Below are 23,348 nucleotides of genomic sequence, written 5' to 3' on the forward strand. Positions count from 1 at the left end.
GTTCGTCTGTTTCAGTCAGTTTATTGTCATTTCAAACAGGAAGTGGCCGAACATTTCTGCCAGCAGATCAGATTCACATGAAGAAGACAGTTTGTACGTGACGACAGGTGTGTGTTCGCTCTGCCGCTCAGGTGACCGTCACACGTCTGTCAGCTCTCTTAGTTTCAGTCTTCAGCTGGTTGCCTTGACGACGACCTCCTCCTCCGATGAGACGCCACGTCTTCATCATCAGGCCCCGACCTCGGACCTGATGGTGCGTTCAGTGACTCTCAGTCAGAAATGTTGATTTAAGTTGTAATTATTTTCTATGAAAGTCAAATTACAAGTAAAAACTTCACAATGAGAAAATCTAACTTTACATCTGAGTGAGATTTAGAGAAGCAGGTTGTCGTCACGGCCGACAGTCTCAGATCAAACTTATGAAAAGGAGCAGCAGTGTTTTGAACCCGTTCCTCCAGAACCACGGCCAACAGTGATGTCACAGTGTCCAGGAGCACACCTGGACATCACAGGGCGTCGCGATCTGAAGTCACGAGAAAAATGAGCTTTCAGTATCGTTCACCAAACTCAAAAGCAGGACCACAGATTTTCCCAGTAGTTTCTTCTCTTCACCTGATCTATTTGAGATCACTTCGCTTCAACACAGCTAGCTTAGCATTAGCCTGCAGCTGCACTGAGAACACTCATGCTGCAGGTGACGACAAGGATCATTACAAACAATGTGTATCAGCTGACATATTGTTATCGGATTATTTGACTTCCTGATATCGATCTCATCAAGAATGACAGACTAATGATGCCTGTTTCTCAGGCTGATATACACACATTTTCTAAATGATATATTTTACAGCTTTAACAAGTTTCATAAACTTTATAGTCTAAAATGACATCAGTGCACTAAAACAGGAAACTTCACTGGAAATTTAATAATAATTATTTACCCAAAGCATCTTTTTCTGTTATAATTGGCTTGTATCTGTTTTAGCGTATATATTGTCTGATATATCTTTGACAGGCCGATATGTCGCTCTGCCTTTTAGTAAATGACAGTTGTCAGAGCGTAAAACTGATCTGTTGATCTTCACAAATCCAGATGTGATAGTTAAATAGTGAAGAGAACAGTTAAACCCCTGGAGCTCACCACTTCTAATTTCCAGTTTTAACCTGGGTCTGATTCTCTTACACAGAGTTTTCTAATAAACTTAAATTTTACTGAAATCATTTCATTCTGACTGAAATTAAACACAGAAATCAAGACAAACGTTGTGAACATGAAGGTGGTTGACGGGAAGCAGCTCTCGTCGTTCAGTTGAGATTTTGATTTAAAAGAACATTTATTGTTCAGCTCTGCGTGATTCTGACAAACAGCACAGAAGATGAATATATTTCTATAACTTCAATGTTTATGTCGTAACATGTGAGGTCACAAGAGGGCGGGGCTTCAGCAGGAAAACAACTTCATGTAACAGGAGGGTTCAACTGATGAAGAGTTCAACTGATGAGTTCAACAGGAGGAATTTGTTCTTCACAAGTTTGTGAGAAACGTTGATTGAGTCTCAAACACCGACGCACCGACGTGGAGGCCGACCCGACCTACAGTCCCAGTGTTTTTGACGAGTTGGGAATGAGACTCAAAAATCAACTTTCCCCACAAACAGCAGCTTTAATCTTCTTATTTAGTTACTAAAACATCAGAAGTAACTGAAGTCCGTTCAGATTTAGCAGCTGTTTGACTTTAAGTATGTTCATGCGTCGGTCCAACCCTCCTGCTGTCACAGCACCTTCTCATTATGTCTACAGTCAGTGAGGACGCCACCTGCTGGACAACAGTGATAATGACAATGTGATAAAAGACAAAAATCCCCCTTTTACTGCTGTCAGTGTTTGAATTCTTAATACTACTTACACCAGTCGAAAATGATTAAGTTTTTAGTGTTAAACTGGAAATACTTTTATTTTTACTCTTCTGACAAACTTGATTTTGGTTTGAATTTGAAAAAGTCAAATATACGTTGTAGTTTTTATTTTCATCCACTTTCTGGTCGACTTGAGTCATTGTTCACTGCAGCTTCATCCTGAACACTGGAGGAAATAACGTGTATTTAAAAATGTGTCTCTGAATGTTTATATTTGATCTGTTTCAAAGACACAAAACACTTAATCTCACATATCAGGACACACTGATGTGTTATGTCTGTTATCTGAGGAGACTGTAAAAAGGGAATTTGTCACAGAGGCAGAAGTGAAGCTGCACAGACAGATCAATTTAATTAGTTGGCTAAAATAAATTAGGAATCAGTTTGAAACTGTTCGGCCAGAAAATGAATCCTGAAGTCCTGATAATCACTTTCTTGTCTAAATGTTTAAGGGGGATTTTTCCTTCAGAGAGAAACTGACTTCCCATCAGTCAGTGGGGCGGGTGGTGGAGCAGCTTCCTGTCGAGTTATCACAAAACACGTATACAATCATCTACACAGCATCGATGTGTTTGTATAAAATCCAAACGCAGTAAAGATCCATCTGATGAGCTACCTTGACATGTTGTAAAATCAACAGCAGGAAATAAAATCAACTTCACATCAATTCTCAAAAATATTCAAACCTATAAAAAGGTTTTAAACATGGCTGCAGAAAAGTTCAACATCAGTCAGGAAGCCAAAGTCCTTTTTAATAAAATAAATAGTCTAATGTGCATCTTTTACACAGTTCAGGAATAATAACACAGTCTGGTGTTCGTCTGTTTAAGGCCGTTGGAAACGTCTTCCTGTCCGGACTGATCGCAGCTTCAGTGAAATTAAAAGTCCACATGTAACCAGAGCCTGGTGGTTCTCAAACATTCTCTCAAATTAATCATTTATCAGCTGAAATTAATAATTCTTCCTTTTCCATGAAACTGTTAAATCAGATCCATGAGTGTTGAGGGGACAGACGGGACGAGCTGCTGCTGATAATTTGTAATGGATTTAATCATTTGAGTGAATTATTAACCTGAGGGAACCGAAGTGAACGAGGGCCTGAAATAATTCATACCCACCTCCCAGGCTCTGCAACACTGAGTTGGTTTTTTGCAGCTGGGATGTGAAGCGTTTGTTTTTCTTATCTGAGTCTTCGGCCTCTACGCCGCCTGCTGTTTGTCCCGAGTCGGGACCGTCTCCTCGGCCTCCTCCCCTCCTCTCTCCTGGTTCCAGTCTCGCAGGCCCTCCGGCAGGCTCGTGTCCTCCTCGAAGCTCCCCGTCCCCTCCACGAACTCCTCGTACGTCGACTTCTCCTCGAACGGCCGCGGGCCCAGCAGCTCCAACATGTCCGCCTTGTCCAGGACCTCCCTCTCCAGGAGACGCTTCCCCACCTGAGGAAGACATCACGGTTGAATACTGTGAATGTTCTGACGAACATCTACAACGTCCCTGAGAAAAACTCCCTTTTTTAACATGTTTTTTTTTTTTCTCCCTGAATTAAACTAAAGGTGAGTTTTATAAAATCAAACAAAATAAAATCTCCTGCCAAACTTTTTCACCTCAATTTTTATGGAAAAAAAGGTTTCACCTGAATTGTTTTTCTTGAACCATGAAAATTAAAAGTTGTTCTCCTGAAATTTGTGTCATTGCTTTTGTCACTTTTCCACACATGATAAATTTTGTCCTACTGGAGGGGAAAAAAACACTTTTCACACATGAAGCTTTTTTCTTTCCTGGAAACATTTTTTAAAACATTTTTTGGTTTCACTCGTGGACAAACTTTTTTTTCCTCCTGAATTTTGAAAAAAGTGAGTATTTTAAAAAATATATCCTAAAGAAGTTTTTTGGGTTTTTTTGCTTTTTCAACTCTTCCACTTGTGAATTTTTCCACTTACACTCATGGAAGTGTTTTTATTTCTCTTAATATGAAAATATTGGAATAATTTAAAAAAAATTCACTTTTACTTTTCCTAGAAAAACAGAAAATTTGCCAGTCACTCAGTCCCCCAGAAAAATAAGTGACCTTTTTTCTAGAGGAAAAAAAAGTGACCTTTTTTCTAGAGGAAAAAAGAAGTGACCCTTTTTCTAGAGGAAAAAAAGTGACCTTTTTTCTAGAGAAGAAAAAGCGACCCAAAATTCCAACTTCTCCCACTAAAGTTCTGACTTTTTTTCCCCCCTTTAACTTTTCCTCAAAATTCTGACCTTTTATCTAAAGAAAAAAAAAGTGACCTTTTTCTAGAGGAAAAAAAGTGACCCTTTTCTAGAGGGAAAAAAAAGTGACCTTTTTCTAGAGGAAAAAAGAAGTGACCTTTTTCTAGAGGGAAAAAAGTGACCTTTTTCCAGAGGGAAAAAAAAGTGACCTTTTTCTAGAGGGAAAAACGTGACCTTTTTTCTAGAGAAAAAAAAGTGACCTTTTTCTAGAGGGAAAAAAAGTGACCTTTTTCTAGAGGGAAAAAAAGTGACCTTTTTCTAGAGGGAAAAAAAGTGACCTTTTTCTAGAGGGAAAAAAAGTGACCTTTTTCTAGAGGAAAAAAAAGTGACCTTTTTCTAGAGGGAAAAAAAAGTGACCTTTTTCTAGAGGGAAAAAAAAGTGACCTTTTTCTAGAGGAAAAAAGAAGTGACCTTTTTCTAGAGGGAAAAAAAAGTGACCTTTTTCTAGAGGAAAAATAAGTAACCTTTTTTCTAGAGGAAAAAAAAGTGACCTTTTTCTAGGGGGAAAAAAGTGACCTTTTTCTAGAGGAAAAATAAGTGACCTTTTTTCTAGAGGAAAAAAAAGTGACCTTTTTCTAGGGGGAAAAAAGTGACCTTTTTCTAGAGGGAAAAAAAAGTGACCTTTTTCTAGAGGAAAAAAGAAGTGACCTTTTTCTAGAGGGAAAAAAAAGTGACCTTTTTCTAGAGGAAAAATAAGTGACCTTTTTTCTAGAGGAAAAAAAAGTGACCTTTTTTCTAGAGGAAAAAAGAAGTGACCCTTTTTCTAGAGGAAAAAAAGTGACCTTTTTTCTAGAGAAGAAAAAGCGACCCAAAATTCCAACTTCTCCCACTAAAGTTCTGACTTTTTTTCCCCCCTTTAACTTTTCCTCAAAATTCTGACCTTTTATCTAAAGAAAAAAAAAGTGACCTTTTTCTAGAGGAAAAAAAGTGACCCTTTTCTAGAGGGAAAAAAAAGTGACCTTTTTCTAGAGGAAAAAAGAAGTGACCTTTTTCTAGAGGGAAAAAAGTGACCTTTTTCTAGAGGAAAAAAAAAGTGACCTTTTTCTAGAGGGAAAAAAAAGTAACCTTTTTCTAGAGGGAAAAACGTGACCTTTTTTCTAGAGAAAAAAAAGTGACCTTTTTCTAGAGGAAAAAAAAGTGACCTTTTTCTAGAGGAAAAAAAAGTGACCTTTTTCTAGAGGGAAAAAAAAGTGACCTTTTTCTAGAGGGAAAAAAGTGACCTTTTTCGTAGAGAAAAAAAAGTGACCTTTTTCTAGAGGAAAAAAAAGTGACCTTTTTCTAGAGGAAAAAAAAGTGACCTTTTTCTAGAGGAAAAAAAAGTGACCTTTTTCTAGAGGAAAAAAAGTGACCTTTTTCTAGAGGAAAAAAGAAGTGACCTTTTTTCTAGAGGGAAAAAAAGTGACCTTTTTCTAGAGGAAAAAAAAAGTGACCTTTTTCTAGAGGGAAAAAAAAGTGACCTTTTTCTAGAGGAAAAAAAAGTGACCTTTTTTCTAGAGGAAAAAAAAGTGACCCTTTTTTCTAGAGGAAAAAAGAAGTGACCCTTTTTCTAGAGGAAAAAAAGTGACCTTTTTTCTAGAGAAGAAAAAGCGACCCAAAATTCCAACTTCTCCCACTAAAGTTCTGACTTTTTTTCCCCCCTTTAACTTTTCCTCAAAATTCTGACCTTTTATCTAAAGAAAAACAAAGTGACCTTTTTCTAGAGGAAAAAAGAAGTGACCTTTTTCTAGAGGGAAAAAAGTGACCCTTTTCTAGAGGGAAAAAAAAGTGACCTTTTTCTAGAGGGAAAAAAAAGTGACCTTTTTCTAGAGGGGAAAAAAGTGACCTTTTTCTAGAGGAAAAAAAAGTGACCTTTTTCTAGAGGAAAAAAAGTGACCTTTTTCTAGAGGGAAAAAGAAGTGACCTTTTTTCTAGAGGGAAAAAAAGTGACCTTTTTCTAGAGGAAAAAAAAAGTGACCTTTTTTCTAGAGAAGAAAAAGCGACCCAAAATTCCAACTTCTCCCACTAAAGTTCTGACTTTTTTTCCCCCCTTTAACTTTTCCTCAAAATTCTGACCTTTTATCTAAAGAAAAACAAAGTGACCTTTTTCTAGAGGAAAAAAGAAGTGACCTTTTTCTAGAGGGAAAAAAGTGACCTTTTTCTAGAGGGAAAAACGTGACCTTTTTTCTAGAGAAAAAAAAGTGACCTTTTTCTAGAGGGAAAAAAAGTGACCTTTTTCTAGAGGGAAAAAAAGTGACCTTTTTCTAGAGGAAAAAAAAGTGACCTTTTTCTAGAGGGAAAAAAAAGTGACCTTTTTCTAGAGGAAAAAAGAAGTGACCTTTTTCTAGAGGGAAAAAAAAGTGACCTTTTTCTAGAGGAAAAATAAGTAACCTTTTTTCTAGAGGAAAAAAAAGTGACCTTTTTCTAGGGGGAAAAAAGTGACCTTTTTCTAGAGGAAAAATAAGTGACCTTTTTTCTAGAGGAAAAAAAAGTGACCTTTTTCTAGGGGGAAAAAAGTGACCTTTTTCTAGAGGAAAAAAAAAGTGACCTTTTTCTAGAGGGAAAAAAAAGTGACCTTTTTCTAGAGGGAAAAAAAAGTGACCTTTTTCTAGAGGGAAAAAAGAGTGACCTTTTTCTAGAGGAAAAAAGAAGTGACCTTTTTCTAGAGGGAAAAAAAAGTGACCTTTTTCTAGAGGAAAAATAAGTGACCTTTTTTCTAGAGGAAAAAAAAGTGACCTTTTTTCTAGAGGAAAAAAGAAGTGACCCTTTTTCTAGAGGAAAAAAAGTGACCTTTTTTCTAGAGAAGAAAAAGCGACCCAAAATTCCAACTTCTCCCACTAAAGTTCTGACTTTTTTTCCCCCCTTTAACTTTTCCTCAAAATTCTGACCTTTTATCTAAAGAAAAAAAAAGTGACCTTTTTCTAGAGGAAAAAAAGTGACCCTTTTCTAGAGGGAAAAAAAAGTGACCTTTTTCTAGAGGAAAAAAGAAGTGACCTTTTTCTAGAGGGAAAAAAGTGACCTTTTTCTAGAGGGAAAAAAAAGTGACCTTTTTCTAGAGGGAAAAACGTGACCTTTTTTCTAGAGAAAAAAAAGTGACCTTTTTCTAGAGGAAAAAAAAGTGACCTTTTTCTAGAGGGAAAAAAAAGTGACCTTTTTCTAGAGGGAAAAAAAAGTGACCTTTTTCTAGAGGAAAAAAGAAGTGACCTTTTTCTAGGGGGAAAAAAAAGTGACCTTTTTCTAGAGGAAAAATAAGTAACCTTTTTTCTAGAGGAAAAAAAAGTGACCTTTTTCTAGGGGGAAAAAAGTGACCTTTTTCTAGAGGAAAAATAAGTGACCTTTTTTCTAGAGGAAAAAAAAGTGACCTTTTTCTAGGGGGAAAAAAGTGACCTTTTTCTAGAGGAAAAAAAAAGTGACCTTTTTCTAGAGGGAAAAAAAAGTGACCTTTTTCTAGAGGGAAAAAAAAGTGACCTTTTTCTAGAGGAAAAAAGAAGTGACCTTTTTCTAGAGGGAAAAAAAAGTGACCTTTTTCTAGAGGAAAAATAAGTGACCTTTTTTCTAGAGGAAAAAAAAGTGACCTTTTTCTAGAGGGAAAAAAAAGTGACCTTTTTCTAGAGGAAAAATAAGTGACCTTTTTTCTAGAGGAAAAAAAAGTGACCTTTTTTCTAGAGGAAAAAAGAAGTGACCCTTTTTCTAGAGGAAAAAAAGTGACCTTTTTTCTAGAGAAGAAAAAGCGACCCAAAATTCCAACTTCTCCCACTAAAGTTCTGACTTTTTTTCCCCCCTTTAACTTTTCCTCAAAATTCTGACCTTTTATCTAAAGAAAAAAAAAGTGACCTTTTTCTAGAGGAAAAAAAGTGACCCTTTTCTAGAGGGAAAAAAAAGTGACCTTTTTCTAGAGGAAAAAAGAAGTGACCTTTTTCTAGAGGGAAAAAAGTGACCTTTTTCTAGAGGGAAAAAAAAGTGACCTTTTTCTAGAGGGAAAAAAAAGTGACCTTTTTCTAGAGGGAAAAACGTGACCTTTTTTCTAGAGAAAAAAAAGTGACCTTTTTCTAGAGGAAAAAAAAGTGACCTTTTTCTAGAGGGAAAAAAAAGTGACCTTTTTCTAGAGGGAAAAAAGTGACCTTTTTCGTAGAGAAAAAAAAGTGACCTTTTTCTAGAGGAAAAAAAAGTGACCTTTTTCTAGAGGAAAAAAAAGTGACCTTTTTCTAGAGGAAAAAAAAGTGACCTTTTTCTAGAGGAAAAAAAGTGACCTTTTTCTAGAGGAAAAAAGAAGTGACCTTTTTCTAGAGGAAAAAAAGTGACCTTTTTCTAGAGGGAAAAAGAAGTGACCTTTTTTCTAGAGGGAAAAAAAGTGACCTTTTTCTAGAGGAAAAAAAAAGTGACCTTTTTTCTAGAGAAGAAAAAGCGACCCAAAATTCCAACTTCTCCCACTAAAGTTCTGACTTTTTTTCCCCCCTTTAACTTTTCCTCAAAATTCTGACCTTTTATCTAAAGAAAAACAAAGTGACCTTTTTCTAGAGGAAAAAAGAAGTGACCTTTTTCTAGAGGGAAAAAAGTGACCCTTTTCTAGAGGGAAAAAAAAGTGACCTTTTTCTAGAGGGAAAAAAAAGTGACCTTTTTCTAGAGGGAAAAAAAGTGACCTTTTTCTAGAGGAAAAAAAAGTGACCTTTTTCTAGAGGAAAAAAAGTGACCTTTTTCTAGAGGGAAAAAGAAGTGACCTTTTTTCTAGAGGGAAAAAAAGTGACCTTTTTCTAGAGGAAAAAAAAAGTGACCTTTTTTCTAGAGAAGAAAAAGCGACCCAAAATTCCAACTTCTCCCACTAAAGTTCTGACTTTTTTTCCCCCCTTTAACTTTTCCTCAAAATTCTGACCTTTTATCTAAAGAAAAACAAAGTGACCTTTTTCTAGAGGAAAAAAGAAGTGACCTTTTTCTAGAGGGAAAAAAGTGACCTTTTTCTAGAGGGAAAAAAAGTGACCTTTTTTTCTAGAGGAAAAAAGAAGTGACCCTTTTTCTAGAGGAAAAAAAGTGACCTTTTTTCTAGAGAAGAAAAAGCGACCCAAAATTCCAACTTCTCCCACTAAAGTTCTGACTTTTTTTCCCCCCTTTAACTTTTCCTCAAAATTCTGACCTTTTATCTAAAGAAAAAAAAAGTGACCTTTTTCTAGAGGAAAAAAAGTGACCCTTTTCTAGAGGGAAAAAAAAGTGACCTTTTTCTAGAGGAAAAAAGAAGTGACCTTTTTCTAGAGGAAAAAAAAAGTGACCTTTTTCTAGAGGGAAAAAAAAGTGACCTTTTTCTAGAGGAAAAATAAGTGACCTTTTTTCTAGAGGAAAAAAAAGTGACCTTTTTTCTAGAGGAAAAAAAAGTGACCCTTTTTTCTAGAGGAAAAAAGAAGTGACCCTTTTTCTAGAGGAAAAAAAGTGACCTTTTTTCTAGAGAAGAAAAAGCGACCCAAAATTCCAACTTCTCCCACTAAAGTTCTGACTTTTTTTCCCCCCTTTAACTTTTCCTCAAAAAAGGTCTTATTTGGGGATGATTGACTTTTTTCCCCTCAACTTTTCCTCAAAATTCTGACCTTTTATCTAAAGAAAAACAAAGTGACCTTTTTCTAGAGGAAAAAAGAAGTGACCTTTTTCTAGAGGGAAAAAGAAGTGACCTTTTTCTAGAGGGAAAAAAGTGACCCTTTTCTAGAGGGGAAAAAAAAGTGACCTTTTTCTAGAGGGAAAAAAAAGTGACCTTTTTCTAGAGGGAAAAAAAGTGACCTTTTTCTAGAGGGAAAAAAAAGTGACCTTTTTCTAGAGGAAAAATAAGTGACCTTTTTTCTAGAGGAAAAAAAAGTGACCTTTTTTCTAGAGGAAAAAAGAAGTGACCCTTTTTCTAGAGGAAAAAAAGTGACCTTTTTTCTAGAGAAGAAAAAGCGACCCAAAATTCCAACTTCTCCCACTAAAGTTCTGACTTTTTTTCCCCCCTTTAACTTTTCCTCAAAATTCTGACCTTTTATCTAAAGAAAAAAAAAGTGACCTTTTTCTAGAGGAAAAAAAGTGACCCTTTTCTAGAGGGAAAAAAAAGTGACCTTTTTCTAGAGGAAAAAAGAAGTGACCTTTTTCTAGAGGGAAAAAAGTGACCTTTTTCTAGAGGGAAAAAAAAGTGACCTTTTTCTAGAGGGAAAAACGTGACCTTTTTTCTAGAGAAAAAAAAGTGACCTTTTTCTAGAGGAAAAAAAAGTGACCTTTTTCTAGAGGGAAAAAAAAGTGACCTTTTTCTAGAGGGAAAAAAAAGTGACCTTTTTCTAGAGGAAAAAAGAAGTGACCTTTTTCTAGGGGGAAAAAAAAGTGACCTTTTTCTAGAGGAAAAATAAGTAACCTTTTTTCTAGAGGAAAAAAAAGTGACCTTTTTCTAGGGGGAAAAAAGTGACCTTTTTCTAGAGGAAAAATAAGTGACCTTTTTTCTAGAGGAAAAAAAAGTGACCTTTTTCTAGGGGGAAAAAAGTGACCTTTTTCTAGAGGAAAAAAAAAGTGACCTTTTTCTAGAGGGAAAAAAAAGTGACCTTTTTCTAGAGGGAAAAAAAAGTGACCTTTTTCTAGAGGAAAAAAGAAGTGACCTTTTTCTAGAGGGAAAAAAAAGTGACCTTTTTCTAGAGGAAAAATAAGTGACCTTTTTTCTAGAGGAAAAAAAAGTGACCTTTTTCTAGAGGGAAAAAAAAGTGACCTTTTTCTAGAGGAAAAATAAGTGACCTTTTTTCTAGAGGAAAAAAAAGTGACCTTTTTTCTAGAGGAAAAAAGAAGTGACCCTTTTTCTAGAGGAAAAAAAGTGACCTTTTTTCTAGAGAAGAAAAAGCGACCCAAAATTCCAACTTCTCCCACTAAAGTTCTGACTTTTTTTCCCCCCTTTAACTTTTCCTCAAAATTCTGACCTTTTATCTAAAGAAAAAAAAAGTGACCTTTTTCTAGAGGAAAAAAAGTGACCCTTTTCTAGAGGGAAAAAAAAGTGACCTTTTTCTAGAGGAAAAAAGAAGTGACCTTTTTCTAGAGGGAAAAAAGTGACCTTTTTCTAGAGGGAAAAAAAAGTGACCTTTTTCTAGAGGGAAAAAAAAGTGACCTTTTTCTAGAGGGAAAAACGTGACCTTTTTTCTAGAGAAAAAAAAGTGACCTTTTTCTAGAGGAAAAAAAAGTGACCTTTTTCTAGAGGGAAAAAAAAGTGACCTTTTTCTAGAGGGAAAAAAGTGACCTTTTTCGTAGAGAAAAAAAAGTGACCTTTTTCTAGAGGAAAAAAAAGTGACCTTTTTCTAGAGGAAAAAAAAGTGACCTTTTTCTAGAGGAAAAAAAAGTGACCTTTTTCTAGAGGAAAAAAAGTGACCTTTTTCTAGAGGAAAAAAGAAGTGACCTTTTTCTAGAGGGAAAAAAGTGACCCTTTTCTAGAGGGAAAAAAAAGTGACCTTTTTCTAGAGGGAAAAAAAAGTGACCTTTTTCTAGAGGGAAAAAAAGTGACCTTTTTCTAGAGGAAAAAAAAGTGACCTTTTTCTAGAGGAAAAAAAGTGACCTTTTTCTAGAGGGAAAAAGAAGTGACCTTTTTTCTAGAGGGAAAAAAAGTGACCTTTTTCTAGAGGAAAAAAAAAGTGACCTTTTTTCTAGAGAAGAAAAAGCGACCCAAAATTCCAACTTCTCCCACTAAAGTTCTGACTTTTTTTCCCCCCTTTAACTTTTCCTCAAAATTCTGACCTTTTATCTAAAGAAAAACAAAGTGACCTTTTTCTAGAGGAAAAAAGAAGTGACCTTTTTCTAGAGGGAAAAAAGTGACCCTTTTCTAGAGGGAAAAAAAAGTGACCTTTTTCTAGAGGGAAAAAAAAGTGACCTTTTTCTAGAGGGAAAAAAAGTGACCTTTTTCTAGAGGAAAAAAAAGTGACCTTTTTCTAGAGGAAAAAAAGTGACCTTTTTCTAGAGGGAAAAAGAAGTGACCTTTTTTCTAGAGGGAAAAAAAGTGACCTTTTTCTAGAGGAAAAAAAAAGTGACCTTTTTTCTAGAGAAGAAAAAGCGACCCAAAATTCCAACTTCTCCCACTAAAGTTCTGACTTTTTTTCCCCCCTTTAACTTTTCCTCAAAATTCTGACCTTTTATCTAAAGAAAAACAAAGTGACCTTTTTCTAGAGGAAAAAAGAAGTGACCTTTTTCTAGAGGGAAAAAAGTGACCTTTTTCTAGAGGGAAAAAAAGTGACCTTTTTTTCTAGAGGAAAAAAGAAGTGACCCTTTTTCTAGAGGAAAAAAAGTGACCTTTTTTCTAGAGAAGAAAAAGCGACCCAAAATTCCAACTTCTCCCACTAAAGTTCTGACTTTTTTTCCCCCCTTTAACTTTTCCTCAAAATTCTGACCTTTTATCTAAAGAAAAAAAAAGTGACCTTTTTCTAGAGGAAAAAAAGTGACCCTTTTCTAGAGGGAAAAAAAAGTGACCTTTTTCTAGAGGAAAAAAGAAGTGACCTTTTTCTAGAGGAAAAAAAAAGTGACCTTTTTCTAGAGGGAAAAAAAAGTGACCTTTTTCTAGAGGAAAAATAAGTGACCTTTTTTCTAGAGGAAAAAAAAGTGACCTTTTTTCTAGAGGAAAAAAAAGTGACCCTTTTTTCTAGAGGAAAAAAGAAGTGACCCTTTTTCTAGAGGAAAAAAAGTGACCTTTTTTCTAGAGAAGAAAAAGCGACCCAAAATTCCAACTTCTCCCACTAAAGTTCTGACTTTTTTTCCCCCCTTTAACTTTTCCTCAAAAAAGGTCTTATTTGGGGATGATTGACTTTTTTCCCCTCAACTTTTCCTCAAAATTCTGACCTTTTATCTAAAGAAAAACAAAGTGACCTTTTTCTAGAGGAAAAAAGAAGTGACCTTTTTCTAGAGGGAAAAAGAAGTGACCTTTTTCTAGAGGGAAAAAAGTGACCCTTTTCTAGAGGGGAAAAAAAAGTGACCTTTTTCTAGAGGGAAAAAAAAGTGACCTTTTTCTAGAGGGAAAAAAAGTGACCTTTTTCTAGAGGGAAAAAAAGTGACCTTTTTCTAGAGGAAAAAAAGTGACCTTTTTCTAGAGGGAAAAAAGTGACCTTTTTTCTAGAGGGAAAAAAAGTGACCTTTTTCTAGAGGAAAAAAAAAGTGACCTTTTTCTAGAGGGAAAAAAGTGACCTTTTTCTAGAGGAAAAATAAGTGACCTTTTTTCTAGAGGAAAAAAAAGTGACCTTTTTTCTAGAGGAAAAAAAAGTGACCCTTTTTTCTAGAGGAAAAAAGAAGTGACCCTTTTTCTAGAGGAAAAAAAGTGACCTTTTTTCTAGAGAAGAAAAAGCGACCCAAAATTCCAACTTCTCCCACTAAAGTTCTGACTTTTTTTCCCCCCTTTAACTTTTCCTCAAAATTCTGACCTTTTATCTAAAGAAAAAAAAAGTGACCTTTTTCTAGAGGAAAAAAAGTGACCCTTTTCTAGAGGGAAAAAAAAGTGACCTTTTTCTAGAGGAAAAAAGAAGTGACCTTTTTCTAGAGGGAAAAAAGTGACCTTTTTCTAGAGGAAAAAAAAAGTGACCTTTTTCTAGAGGGAAAAAAAAGTGACCTTTTTCTAGAGGAAAAATAAGTGACCTTTTTTCTAGAGGAAAAAAAAGTGACCTTTTTTCTAGAGGAAAAAAAAGTGACCCTTTTTTCTAGAGGAAAAAAGAAGTGACCCTTTTTCTAGAGGAAAAAAAGTGACCTTTTTTCTAGAGAAGAAAAAGCGACCCAAAATTCCAACTTCTCCCACTAAAGTTCTGACTTTTTTTCCCCCCTTTAACTTTTCCTCAAAAAAGGTCTTATTTGGGGATGATTGACTTTTTTCCCCTCAACTTTTCCTCAAAATTCTGACCTTTTATCTAAAGAAAAAAAACGTGACCTTTTTCTAGAGGAAAAAAACGTGACCTTTTTCTAGAGGAAAAAAAAACGTGACCTTTTTCTAGAGGAAAAAAAAACGTGACCTTTTTCTAGAGGAAAAAAACGTGACCTTTTTCTAGAGGAAAAAAAAAGTGACCTTTTTCTAGAGGGAAAAAAAGTGACCTTTTTCTAGAGGAAAAAAGAAGTGACCCTTTTTCTAGAGGGAAAAAAAGTGACCTTTTTCTAGAGGAAAAAAAGTGACCTTTTTTCTAGAGAAAAAAGAAAGCGACCCAAAATTCCAACTTCTCCCACTAAAGTGCTGACTTTTTTTCCCCCCTTTAACTTTTCCTCAAAAAAGGTCTTATTTGGGGGTGATTGACTTTTTTCCCCTCAACTTTTCCTCAAAATTCTGACCTTTTATCTAGAGGAAAAAAAAGTGACCCTTTTTATAAAGAAAAAAAAGTGACCCTTTTTATAGAGAAAAAAAAGTGACCTTTCCCCCCCTTCAACTTTTCCTCAAAAAAGGTCTTATTTGGGGGTGATAGAATTTTGAGGAAAAGTTGAGGGGAAAAAAGTCAGAGCTTTTTTCTAGAGGAAAAAAAAGTGACCTTTTTTCTGGAGAAAAAAAAAGTGACCTTTTTCTAGAGGAAAAAAAAGTGACCTTTTTCTAGAGGAAAAAAAAGTGACCTTTTTCTAGAGGAAAAAAAAGTGACCTTTTTCTAGAGAAAAAAAAGGACTTTTTCTCTTAACCCCCCCTAAAACTTCAGAGGGTCTCACCATCTCCACCAGCTCCTTCTTGTCCTCGATGAGCTGCATGGTTCTCTGGTATGCTCGGTCCACCAGCTCCCGGACCTCCTCGTCGATCAGCTCGGCCGTGGCTTCGCTGTATGGCTTCTCCATCACCATCTCGCCCTGCCGAGGCAGGTCGAACGACACCTGCCCCACCTTGTCACTCATCCCAAACTGCACCACCTGGTCAGGAGGGAGAACCAGGCGTCACAGCAGGAAACACTGTCATACTGAATCAAACAGGAGCAGCCGGTGTGTCTCGTGTACCTGAGCATAGGCAGACTGCGTGACCTTCTTCAGGTCGTCTTGAGCGCCGGTGGTGATCCTGCCGAAGAAGATCTGCTCGGCCACGCGGCCTCCCAGCATCATGCACATCCTGTCGAACAGCTGCTCTCTGCTGTACAGGTACTGCTCTCTGGGCAGGTACTGAGCGTAACCCAGACCCTTCCCCCGCGGGATGATCGACACCTGGACACACACACACCAGATGTGTTTAAAACACTCAGGATGTTTTCTTCTACATTTTGTTCACTATTATTTCCCGTTTCAGGTGAAATTATCTAAATGCAAATTTTAAGACACTGTAATTGTTTAAATAGTCCTACAAGTATGAAATTTGGCCGGAAGTATCCTGAAATAAAGACGAAAATAGCAAGACAAGGCTGTCGTTTGCCGCCATTCTACTTTAAAATATCAGCCACAACATCCCCAGAAAAAAAAAAAAAAAAGACTTTCTTGACAAATCCTCATCAAAAATGACTGTTTTCCACCAGTTTATGTTGATTATCACCATAAACATTTAAAGCACTTCTATTAATATCATTCGATTATTAATGTTGTACTGGTGTGATGTTTTTATATCTTGTTTGTATCATTTTGTATGTTTTTTTGTTTTTTTCTTGCCTTTTCTATTTTTCACCTGTAAAACACTTTGTAACCATGTTTTGAAACGTTCTGTACAAATAAAGTTTATTGTTTGTTATTTTTATGATGAAATTTAATAAACAGACTCATTTTGTCTCATTTTGTCCTGATAATTACAGAATTAAATGTTCCTACAGACAAATGTCAAATTGGGTCATTCCATACAAACTCACCCAAAATCCACAACATTTAATTAAATTAATAACAGGAAGAATGAAGAATCTGTCAGTTTCAAAAATTCATATCTCCACTAGTTTTCCCTTTCTTAAAAATGACTTCCTGTTATTAATGTGATTACTGTAGCCATCCAGCAACAACGATTTAAATGAAAACATGTAGCCAAGTTTCCTTACAGTCTCTTGGACAATGAAGACAAATGAACTGTAAAACACACAGAAGCTACAGACTTGTGTGTCAGTAGCTACGGATGGAAGTCGTACCTTCAGCAGTGGGTCGGCGTGCTGCAGGAACCAGCCGACGATGGCGTGGCCGGCCTCGTGATACGCCACAGTCTTCTTCTCTGTGGGCTGCAGGACCTGAGTCTTCTTCTCCAGACCTGAAAACACACAACACGACTGATGGTTTCAGATTAAAATAAAAAATGTCATGTTGTCGTTATTATGATGTGAGTAAATATAAGAAACACAAGAACACGTTTATGTGGTCAAAGAAGTTAACAACACTGACCTCCGATGACCCGGTCGATGGCCTGTTCGAAGTGTTTGGCGTTGACTGACGGGCCCAGATGTCTGGCAGCGATCAGCGCTGCCTCGTTACAGACGTTAGCGATGTCAGCTCCTGATATTCACAGAGAAAAATACATTATTATATTGTCTATTATATTGTATATCTTATTGTCTTTTCTTTTTAGTTAAACCACATCAAGAAGGAGTTGCACTTTATTACTTTTTGTTTCAGTTTACCAAAAAATAAAAGCTCAGTCATCATCTCCTCCCTCCATGCTGATATAAAGTCAGGTGAGGTCTCGTAAGTCCACAAACCATTTCTGGAGCTTCACAGTAAAACAGAGTTGCAGCATTCTGCCAAACAACTGAAGTAGATGGAGACTTGTTTTAGAAACTTAATAAAGCAACCAAAAAACCATAATATGGCTCCATACAGCTAGTCGGGTATGATCCAAGTCTCCAGAAGCCTCGAGATCCCACACTGACTTTTAAGAAGATGTTATTTACACCATTTTTTATTTTATTTTCACTGTAGCTGCTTAGTTAAGCGTGTTAGTGTGCGTCCTGCATCGAGGGATTAAATAACGTATTTTCAAATCAGTGTGGGATCTCAGGAGACTTGGATTTCACCGGACGAGCTGTATGGAGCCATATTATGTTTGTTTTTTTGTTATTTCCATTTTAAAACGTCTCCAGCTGTGAAAAAGAAAATCACTCTGTTCCACAAAGAAATGTTTCTGTTCTTGAGCAAAAAAATGATCCACTGAGTTCAACACGTACACAAAAAATTTGGCTCCACACATAGAAAAAAAAAAAGTCTCTTGAAATAAAAAAAATATTATTATGATTATTTCACTCAGTTCCACACAGGACAAAAGATTCTGGTGGAAAAAAAAAAAAATTCTGCTACACACAGAAAAAAAAGAAACACACATGAAAAAGCCTTTTTGGTGGAAAAATTTCTCTCTGGAAAAAAAAGAATATTATTTTTTCACTCTGTTCCACACAGGAAAAAGAGAAACGTTTTCTTTTGAAAGACCAAAAAACAAAAAAAGGCAGTTGTTTAGCAGAATGCTGCAGCTCTGTTTTACTGTGAAGCTCCAGAAATGTTTTGTGGACTATGAAACTTCACCTGACTTTCATCAGCATGGAGGGAGGAGATGATGAGATGGTAACTGTTCCTTTAGCTAAGAAGTCAAATGTCCAAAATGTGATCTGACGTCTGTTTCTGTGCCGTCACCTGGACTTCATCAAGCATCCAGAGGTTAAAACAAACAATCTCCATTATTTCATTTTAAATTCCTCTACATGTCTCTGACAGTTTGAACGTAAATGTAACGATGCAGCTGTGACGTACCGGTGAATCCGGGTGTGGCAGCAGCCATCTTCCTGGCGAGGACGTCCTTGTCCATGTTGGGGTCCAGTTTGATTGGTCGCAGGTGGACTTTAAAGATGGACGCCCTGCCTTTGATGTCAGGAGGACCTGAGAGGAGACATCAGAAAGAAGTTTCTGCCATTTAAAACCTTTTTATTTTCATTAAAGTTAGTCACTAAATAAAGTGGAAGCACGTGATGGAACAATGCGAGGTTTACTAGAACCCGTGGAGCTCATCTTAAATAAAGAAAAGATCAAAATCTGTGTAGCTGAACTTTGAAAACTGATGATATATGATCTGAAGCACACCTGTGTACATTTTGTTTGATAACATGGAATCCAAGTCGGCTGCTCACATATGAAAAATTACAACTTTTCACACTGCATACCCTGAAGCCCTGGACTAAGAGCTGACGCTGCATCTTTTAGCCTCGTATTTCATCGATTTTCAGGGGATAACTCCGCAGACTGAGCCCTAACCCTGCTGCAGAGCAGGGCCCGCAAGTCCTAAAGTCTGGGTTAATCCACTTTGAATTGTGTCAGTGTGATTACTTTCTGAGCCTGGGGATAAGAAGGTTTTAAGAATGCTTTTAGCCCTGAGCTAATGTCAGAGACCCCATTTACTCCGAGCACGTCTGGAAGTTGAACTATATTCATGTGGCAGTTCTGTTCTTCTGCGTCTACATTTTCAGGTTCACTTAATACAACATAATCCACATGTACTGTATTTTGTACATGTTATTATTATTATTATTATTATGTATCTGAAAATAACATCACCTCATTTATTATTTCCTTAGCCTTTAATTACAATTAATCACATATCTGTAGGTTTTGTTCAGACAGAAATTAAAATATGAAGATGATGATGACTATTAATCACCATTTTCAGACATTTCAAAGAGGTTAATTGAGGAATCAAGAAAATAATCAGCAAATTAATAGATAATTAATATTATAGGTTTCTATTCCACACATGTTCTCGTCTCAGTTCAGCACATACAAAACAAATTTCTCCTGAAATAGGCTATTTTTTTTTTTCATTTGGTTCCACACAGAAAAAAAAAAATTATCTTGGGGAGAAAGAAAAAATTTCCACACGAAAAACAATTCTGGTGAAAATGTTTTTTTGATTCTTGGTTTCACACACGAAAAAAAATTCAAGAATTTGAAGAAGAAAAAAAATTCAGCACGTACAAAACAAAAATTATCCAAAAAAAAAAAAGTTGTTTTTTTCTCTGTAACTTGGTTCCACAAGAGAAAAAAAAAAAAATGAAATCCGTCCTTGTAAGCTGTTCTGTAACTGAGGTGTTGTGTGTGTCTGCTTGTGTTCGTCTGTTGTTGTATTGTTTATCATTTGCGCTGCTTTTATTGCCGTCCAGGTCGTCATCCTGCTTTTGCTGTAATTGTCACGCCTTACGTTGTGATTGTTGTTTAAAACTTGTTTCTTGATTTAAGGTTGCCAACCTTTCACCTGTCCAGGTTTAAGCTGATATGTTGATTAATATGAACTGTCCCTGAGAAAGAACCTGGATAGATTAAAAAATAAATGAACCGTTTGTTTTAGTGTTTATGTGAGATGAACCAAATGTTTGTCGTGACACTGAAATAAAAACCAGAGAATAAAGAGAGTAACGACTCTTAAACCAGAACAACCAATCAGCTCTCAGTGTTGAACTCTACCTATATAGATCTGCCTGTCGAAGCGTCCTGGTCTCATCAGTGCAGGATCCAAGATGTCGGGTCTGTTGGTTCCAGCCAGGACCACCACGTTAGTGGCCGTGTTAAACCCTGTGAACAACAGACAGTTAGCACCCAGAACCTCCTGAAGAACCAGACTCGAGTCGATCTGCAACTCACCGTCCATCTCCACCAGCAGCTGGTTCAGGGTGTTCTCCTGCTCACTCTGACCTCCGAAGTTTCCTCCTCCTCTCTTCCTCCCCACAGCGTCGATCTCATCGATGAAGAGGATGCAGGGAGCGTTCTTCCTCGCCATGGAGAACATGTCCCTCACCTGTGGAGGAGAAACTCAATCAACCTGTTTTCACTGCAGCAACAGGGTAAAAAAAGAAAACATGACAGCAGGTCTGAAACGTCTTCAAATTCATTCTATATCTTCCAACAAATCAAGAAAAAATTTCTCCTGAAAAAAAAATATATAATTATTTTTTCACTCAGGAAAGAAAAATTCTGGTGAAAAAAAATGATCTTAAAATATAATAATAATATTCTCTTGGTAAAAAAAAAAAAAAAAAATTCCACAAGAAAAGAATTCTGGCGAAAATGTTTTTTTGAGTCTCGGTTTCACAAAAAAAAAAATCAAGAATTTGAAAAAAAAATATTCAAGAATCTGATTTTTATTTTTTTATTTTTTAAATCAAGAATTTGAAAAAAAAAATTATCAAGAATTAAAAAAATAATAAAAAAAAATCAAGAATTTGAAAAAAAATATCCAAGAATTTGAAAAATGAAATCTTTTTACACTTCCACGCGTGAAACACATTTTTTTTCAACTTGGTTACACAAGTGAAAAAAAATAAATACAAAAATTAACTCAGGATTTTTTCTGAAACTGAAAATTTCTCTTGAAAAACATTTCTCATTTGTTTCCACATTTACAAAAAAAAAGGCCCTCACTTAGTTAACTCTAAGATTCAGGGTTCTGAGGAGGCAACCTAATGTCCTCTGATCCGACAGATATCCGATCTGGTTTCCTTTACTCACCCTGGCAGGACCGACGCCCACAAACATCTCCAGGAACTCGGAGCCATTAACAGTGATGAAGGGGACGTTGGCCTCTCCGGCTGTGGCTTTAGCCAGCAGGGTCTTCCCGGTCCCAGGAGGTCCGGACAGCACAGCACCCTGAGACAAGACGAGACAAGACGAGACAAGATGAAGCAAGACGAAACAGTCATTCAAAGGTCCCATAAGGCTCATTTTCAGGTTATTTTCTTCTTGGTGTCTACTGGAAAGTGAATCTTTAACTTCATTAGTTTTATGACAAACGTATGCATTTATTCTGTGTGTGCGTGTGTGTGTGCGTGCGTGCGTGTGTGTTTGTTACCTTGGGGATCTTGGCTCCCAGGTCCTGGTACTGTTGTGGGTTCTTCAGGAAGTTGACAAACTCCAGGATCTCCAGCTTGGCCTCCTCACAGCCGGCCACGTCCTTGAACTTAACGTCAATGTTGTCCTTCATCATCTTCGCTGTCGACTCGCTCATGCTGAAGGGCCCGCCCCTCCCGCCGCCCATGCCTCCACCCATAGGTCCTCGCCGAAGGCTGAAGATCAGGAAGCCGATGAGCAGCAGGGTGGGTACCATGCCGAGCAGAAACGAGCTGAGACGACAGAGGAAGAAGGTTACTAGTGGACCTGGTGGTCAACTGTTCCAGGACGGTTGTTGAAAGCCACATGTGGACATGTTTGTGTGTGAGACCCACCCGTCGCTCTCGGTGCTGTAGACGACGGCAGGTCGGTGCGACAGCTCCAGGCCGAGCTCGATGTGCGCCGCCTCCAGGTTCCTCTCAAACGTGTCGACGCTGCCGATGTTGAACCAAACGTAGCTCTGCGGGTCACATGTGACTTCATGATGCATTATGTGTGACAGCCGGCACAAGAACATATAGTTGTATTGGCTGTATTGTTTTGTTGGAAGTGATTTCGTTTTTTTTAATGACATTACCTGCATCATTTTTTACAGACCGATCTAAAATGGCACTCAGTAGAGCGCATACCTCTGCCAAGGCCCAGCAAGCCCCTTTAATTCAATGAGTCCTAATCCAATATTAAAACAACAAATATTCTTTTGAAGTGAGAAGTGAGAAAATAATTCCTGGATTCATCCCTTTATCCAGATCTTCACCAAAAGTTAATGAGGTCTACTCTGGGCCGAGACACATCCTCCATCTAAGTTTTGTGGAAATCCGTTCAGTAATCCTGCTGACAAACCAACAAACAAACTGACTCGGGGGGGAAAACAACCTAATTGGTGGAAGAGATTAAACTCAAGTTTAAATTTAAAGATCCTGAATGTTTCATTTCATTTAGCTGACAATACAGCCGATATATTTGGCCAATCACAGATATGTAACATCATCATTGCAAAAAATGTGTGAATATCGTTATTGGATTTTTTCACCATCGGTGCCAAAACTTGAGCAGTCAGACTTTGGTTGAAGATTCAATTACATGAAGAGCAAACAAAAGCAAAATGAGCCTCTGTTGACCATCGCAGTGTTTGTTGGTCTGGTTTAACTTTTCACTTTTTTTTTTAATAACAATTTGTTCTGCAAAATGCAGCAAACTTGGATAAAATGTTTAATATTTTTGTATTAAAGTTTTAAGCTAATTAAAAAAAGGTGCAGATTTCAGTTCTTTCTCTCACCGCATCAGCGTTGGCTCCCGGCACCAGGATGACTCTCACATACTGTTTGTTGATGACCTCTAACCGATCCACCTGGACAGAAGAAAACACAAACATCATTAAAAAAACATTTTTCATTTCACTCTTTTCTTGCTTAAAAACTGTTGTTTCTCCAGGATCAGGACTGAAACATGTTGAATATCTCAGTAAGAAAAGTCCTCCTCACTATTCCTCTGCCCACGTAGCGGTGGACGAAGTCCTTCCAGCTGATCTCTCTGCCGTTGTCTCTGAGGTAGAGGTAGAGCAGAACTGAACTGACTCCGGCAATGGTGATCGCCAAGTAACGGAAATCCTTCTCGTCCCAGGGGAAGTCACCCTGCAGCCCACAGAGACACAAAGACACGGCTGGACGTTACATCTGAACAGTTATCCGTTATTTCAAAATTCAAAAACTTTTCCAGACTCAAATGTTCCCATTATGAATCCTGAGCCAACCAGGCTTTATATTTTATATTTGAGATCTTCAAGCCTTTACAAATCGTGATTTTATCTATCGTGGCCGTGCAGTCCAAAAGAAACTGTCAAACAACTCAGCAAAGAGGAATAAACTTACAGGTTTTACATTTACTGGTAATTATTTTCCCTTGCAATATTTAATGAATAATATTATACGATTGTTCCGCTCAAATTTTCTGTCTCATTTATGAATAAAAACTCAAAATGAGTTGAAAGAAAAGTTAAATAATTTAATTTTCCAACAACGATAAGTGAGCAGCCATAAAGATTTGGATCCTTTGACACAGAAAAGTTCATCATCACTTTAATCTACATGATTTCAGAACACAAATGTTCAGTCAAGCTTAATATTTGGTTATTTGTGATGCTCTTAAAATGATATTCGAAAATATTGTCACATTTTCTTTTAAAGTAATTGTTAGGGAACAAAACAGGAGCAAAATCTGGAAACACGATTATTTTTACAAATTCTCTTTTCCTTGCTTTCCATCACACAGGAGCTTTGACCAAAATACCAAGAAAAAATCTTTGTGTGTTAAAAAAATCTACAACAAAACACAGATTTCTGATTCTAATTCAACATTTCCAAACTGTTGTCTCAAAAACTGCCTGTGTGTCAGGTTGATATTAAAAAAGTGAAACAATAATATAAGAGAATCTTCTGTCAGAGCAATAAATTAGTAAAGTAGTTTCACTTC

At 36.7% G+C, this 23,348-nt stretch overlaps 1 protein-coding gene across 1 annotated transcript in view; it reads right to left on the reverse strand.

The window, feature by feature from the left end:
- Positions 1-5: 5 nt before the first annotated feature.
- afg3l1 (AFG3-like AAA ATPase 1) overlaps positions 6-23,348 on the reverse strand; it is a gene marked incomplete at its 5' end in the record, with an annotated part of 25,725 nt that continues 2,382 nt past the window's right edge. The window contains 13 exons of the mRNA XM_084363113.1: positions 6-3,346; positions 14,778-14,972; positions 15,057-15,257; positions 16,154-16,269; positions 16,401-16,511; positions 17,757-17,882; positions 19,458-19,565; positions 19,635-19,788; positions 20,499-20,636; positions 20,839-21,109; positions 21,212-21,336; positions 22,156-22,227; positions 22,361-22,539. Coding sequence (XP_084219239.1) covers positions 3,116-3,346; positions 14,778-14,972; positions 15,057-15,257; positions 16,154-16,269; positions 16,401-16,511; positions 17,757-17,882; positions 19,458-19,565; positions 19,635-19,788; positions 20,499-20,636; positions 20,839-21,109; positions 21,212-21,336; positions 22,156-22,227; positions 22,361-22,539 — 2,027 coding nt within the window. The 3' untranslated portion in view covers positions 6-3,115. The remainder of the gene's footprint in view (positions 3,347-14,777; positions 14,973-15,056; positions 15,258-16,153; positions 16,270-16,400; positions 16,512-17,756; positions 17,883-19,457; positions 19,566-19,634; positions 19,789-20,498; positions 20,637-20,838; positions 21,110-21,211; positions 21,337-22,155; positions 22,228-22,360; positions 22,540-23,348) is intronic.

The sequence above is a fragment of the Pagrus pagrus genome (genome assembly GCF_965226575.1).
Source record: "Pagrus pagrus genome assembly, chromosome: 10".
NCBI lineage: Eukaryota > Metazoa > Chordata > Actinopteri > Spariformes > Sparidae > Pagrus > Pagrus pagrus.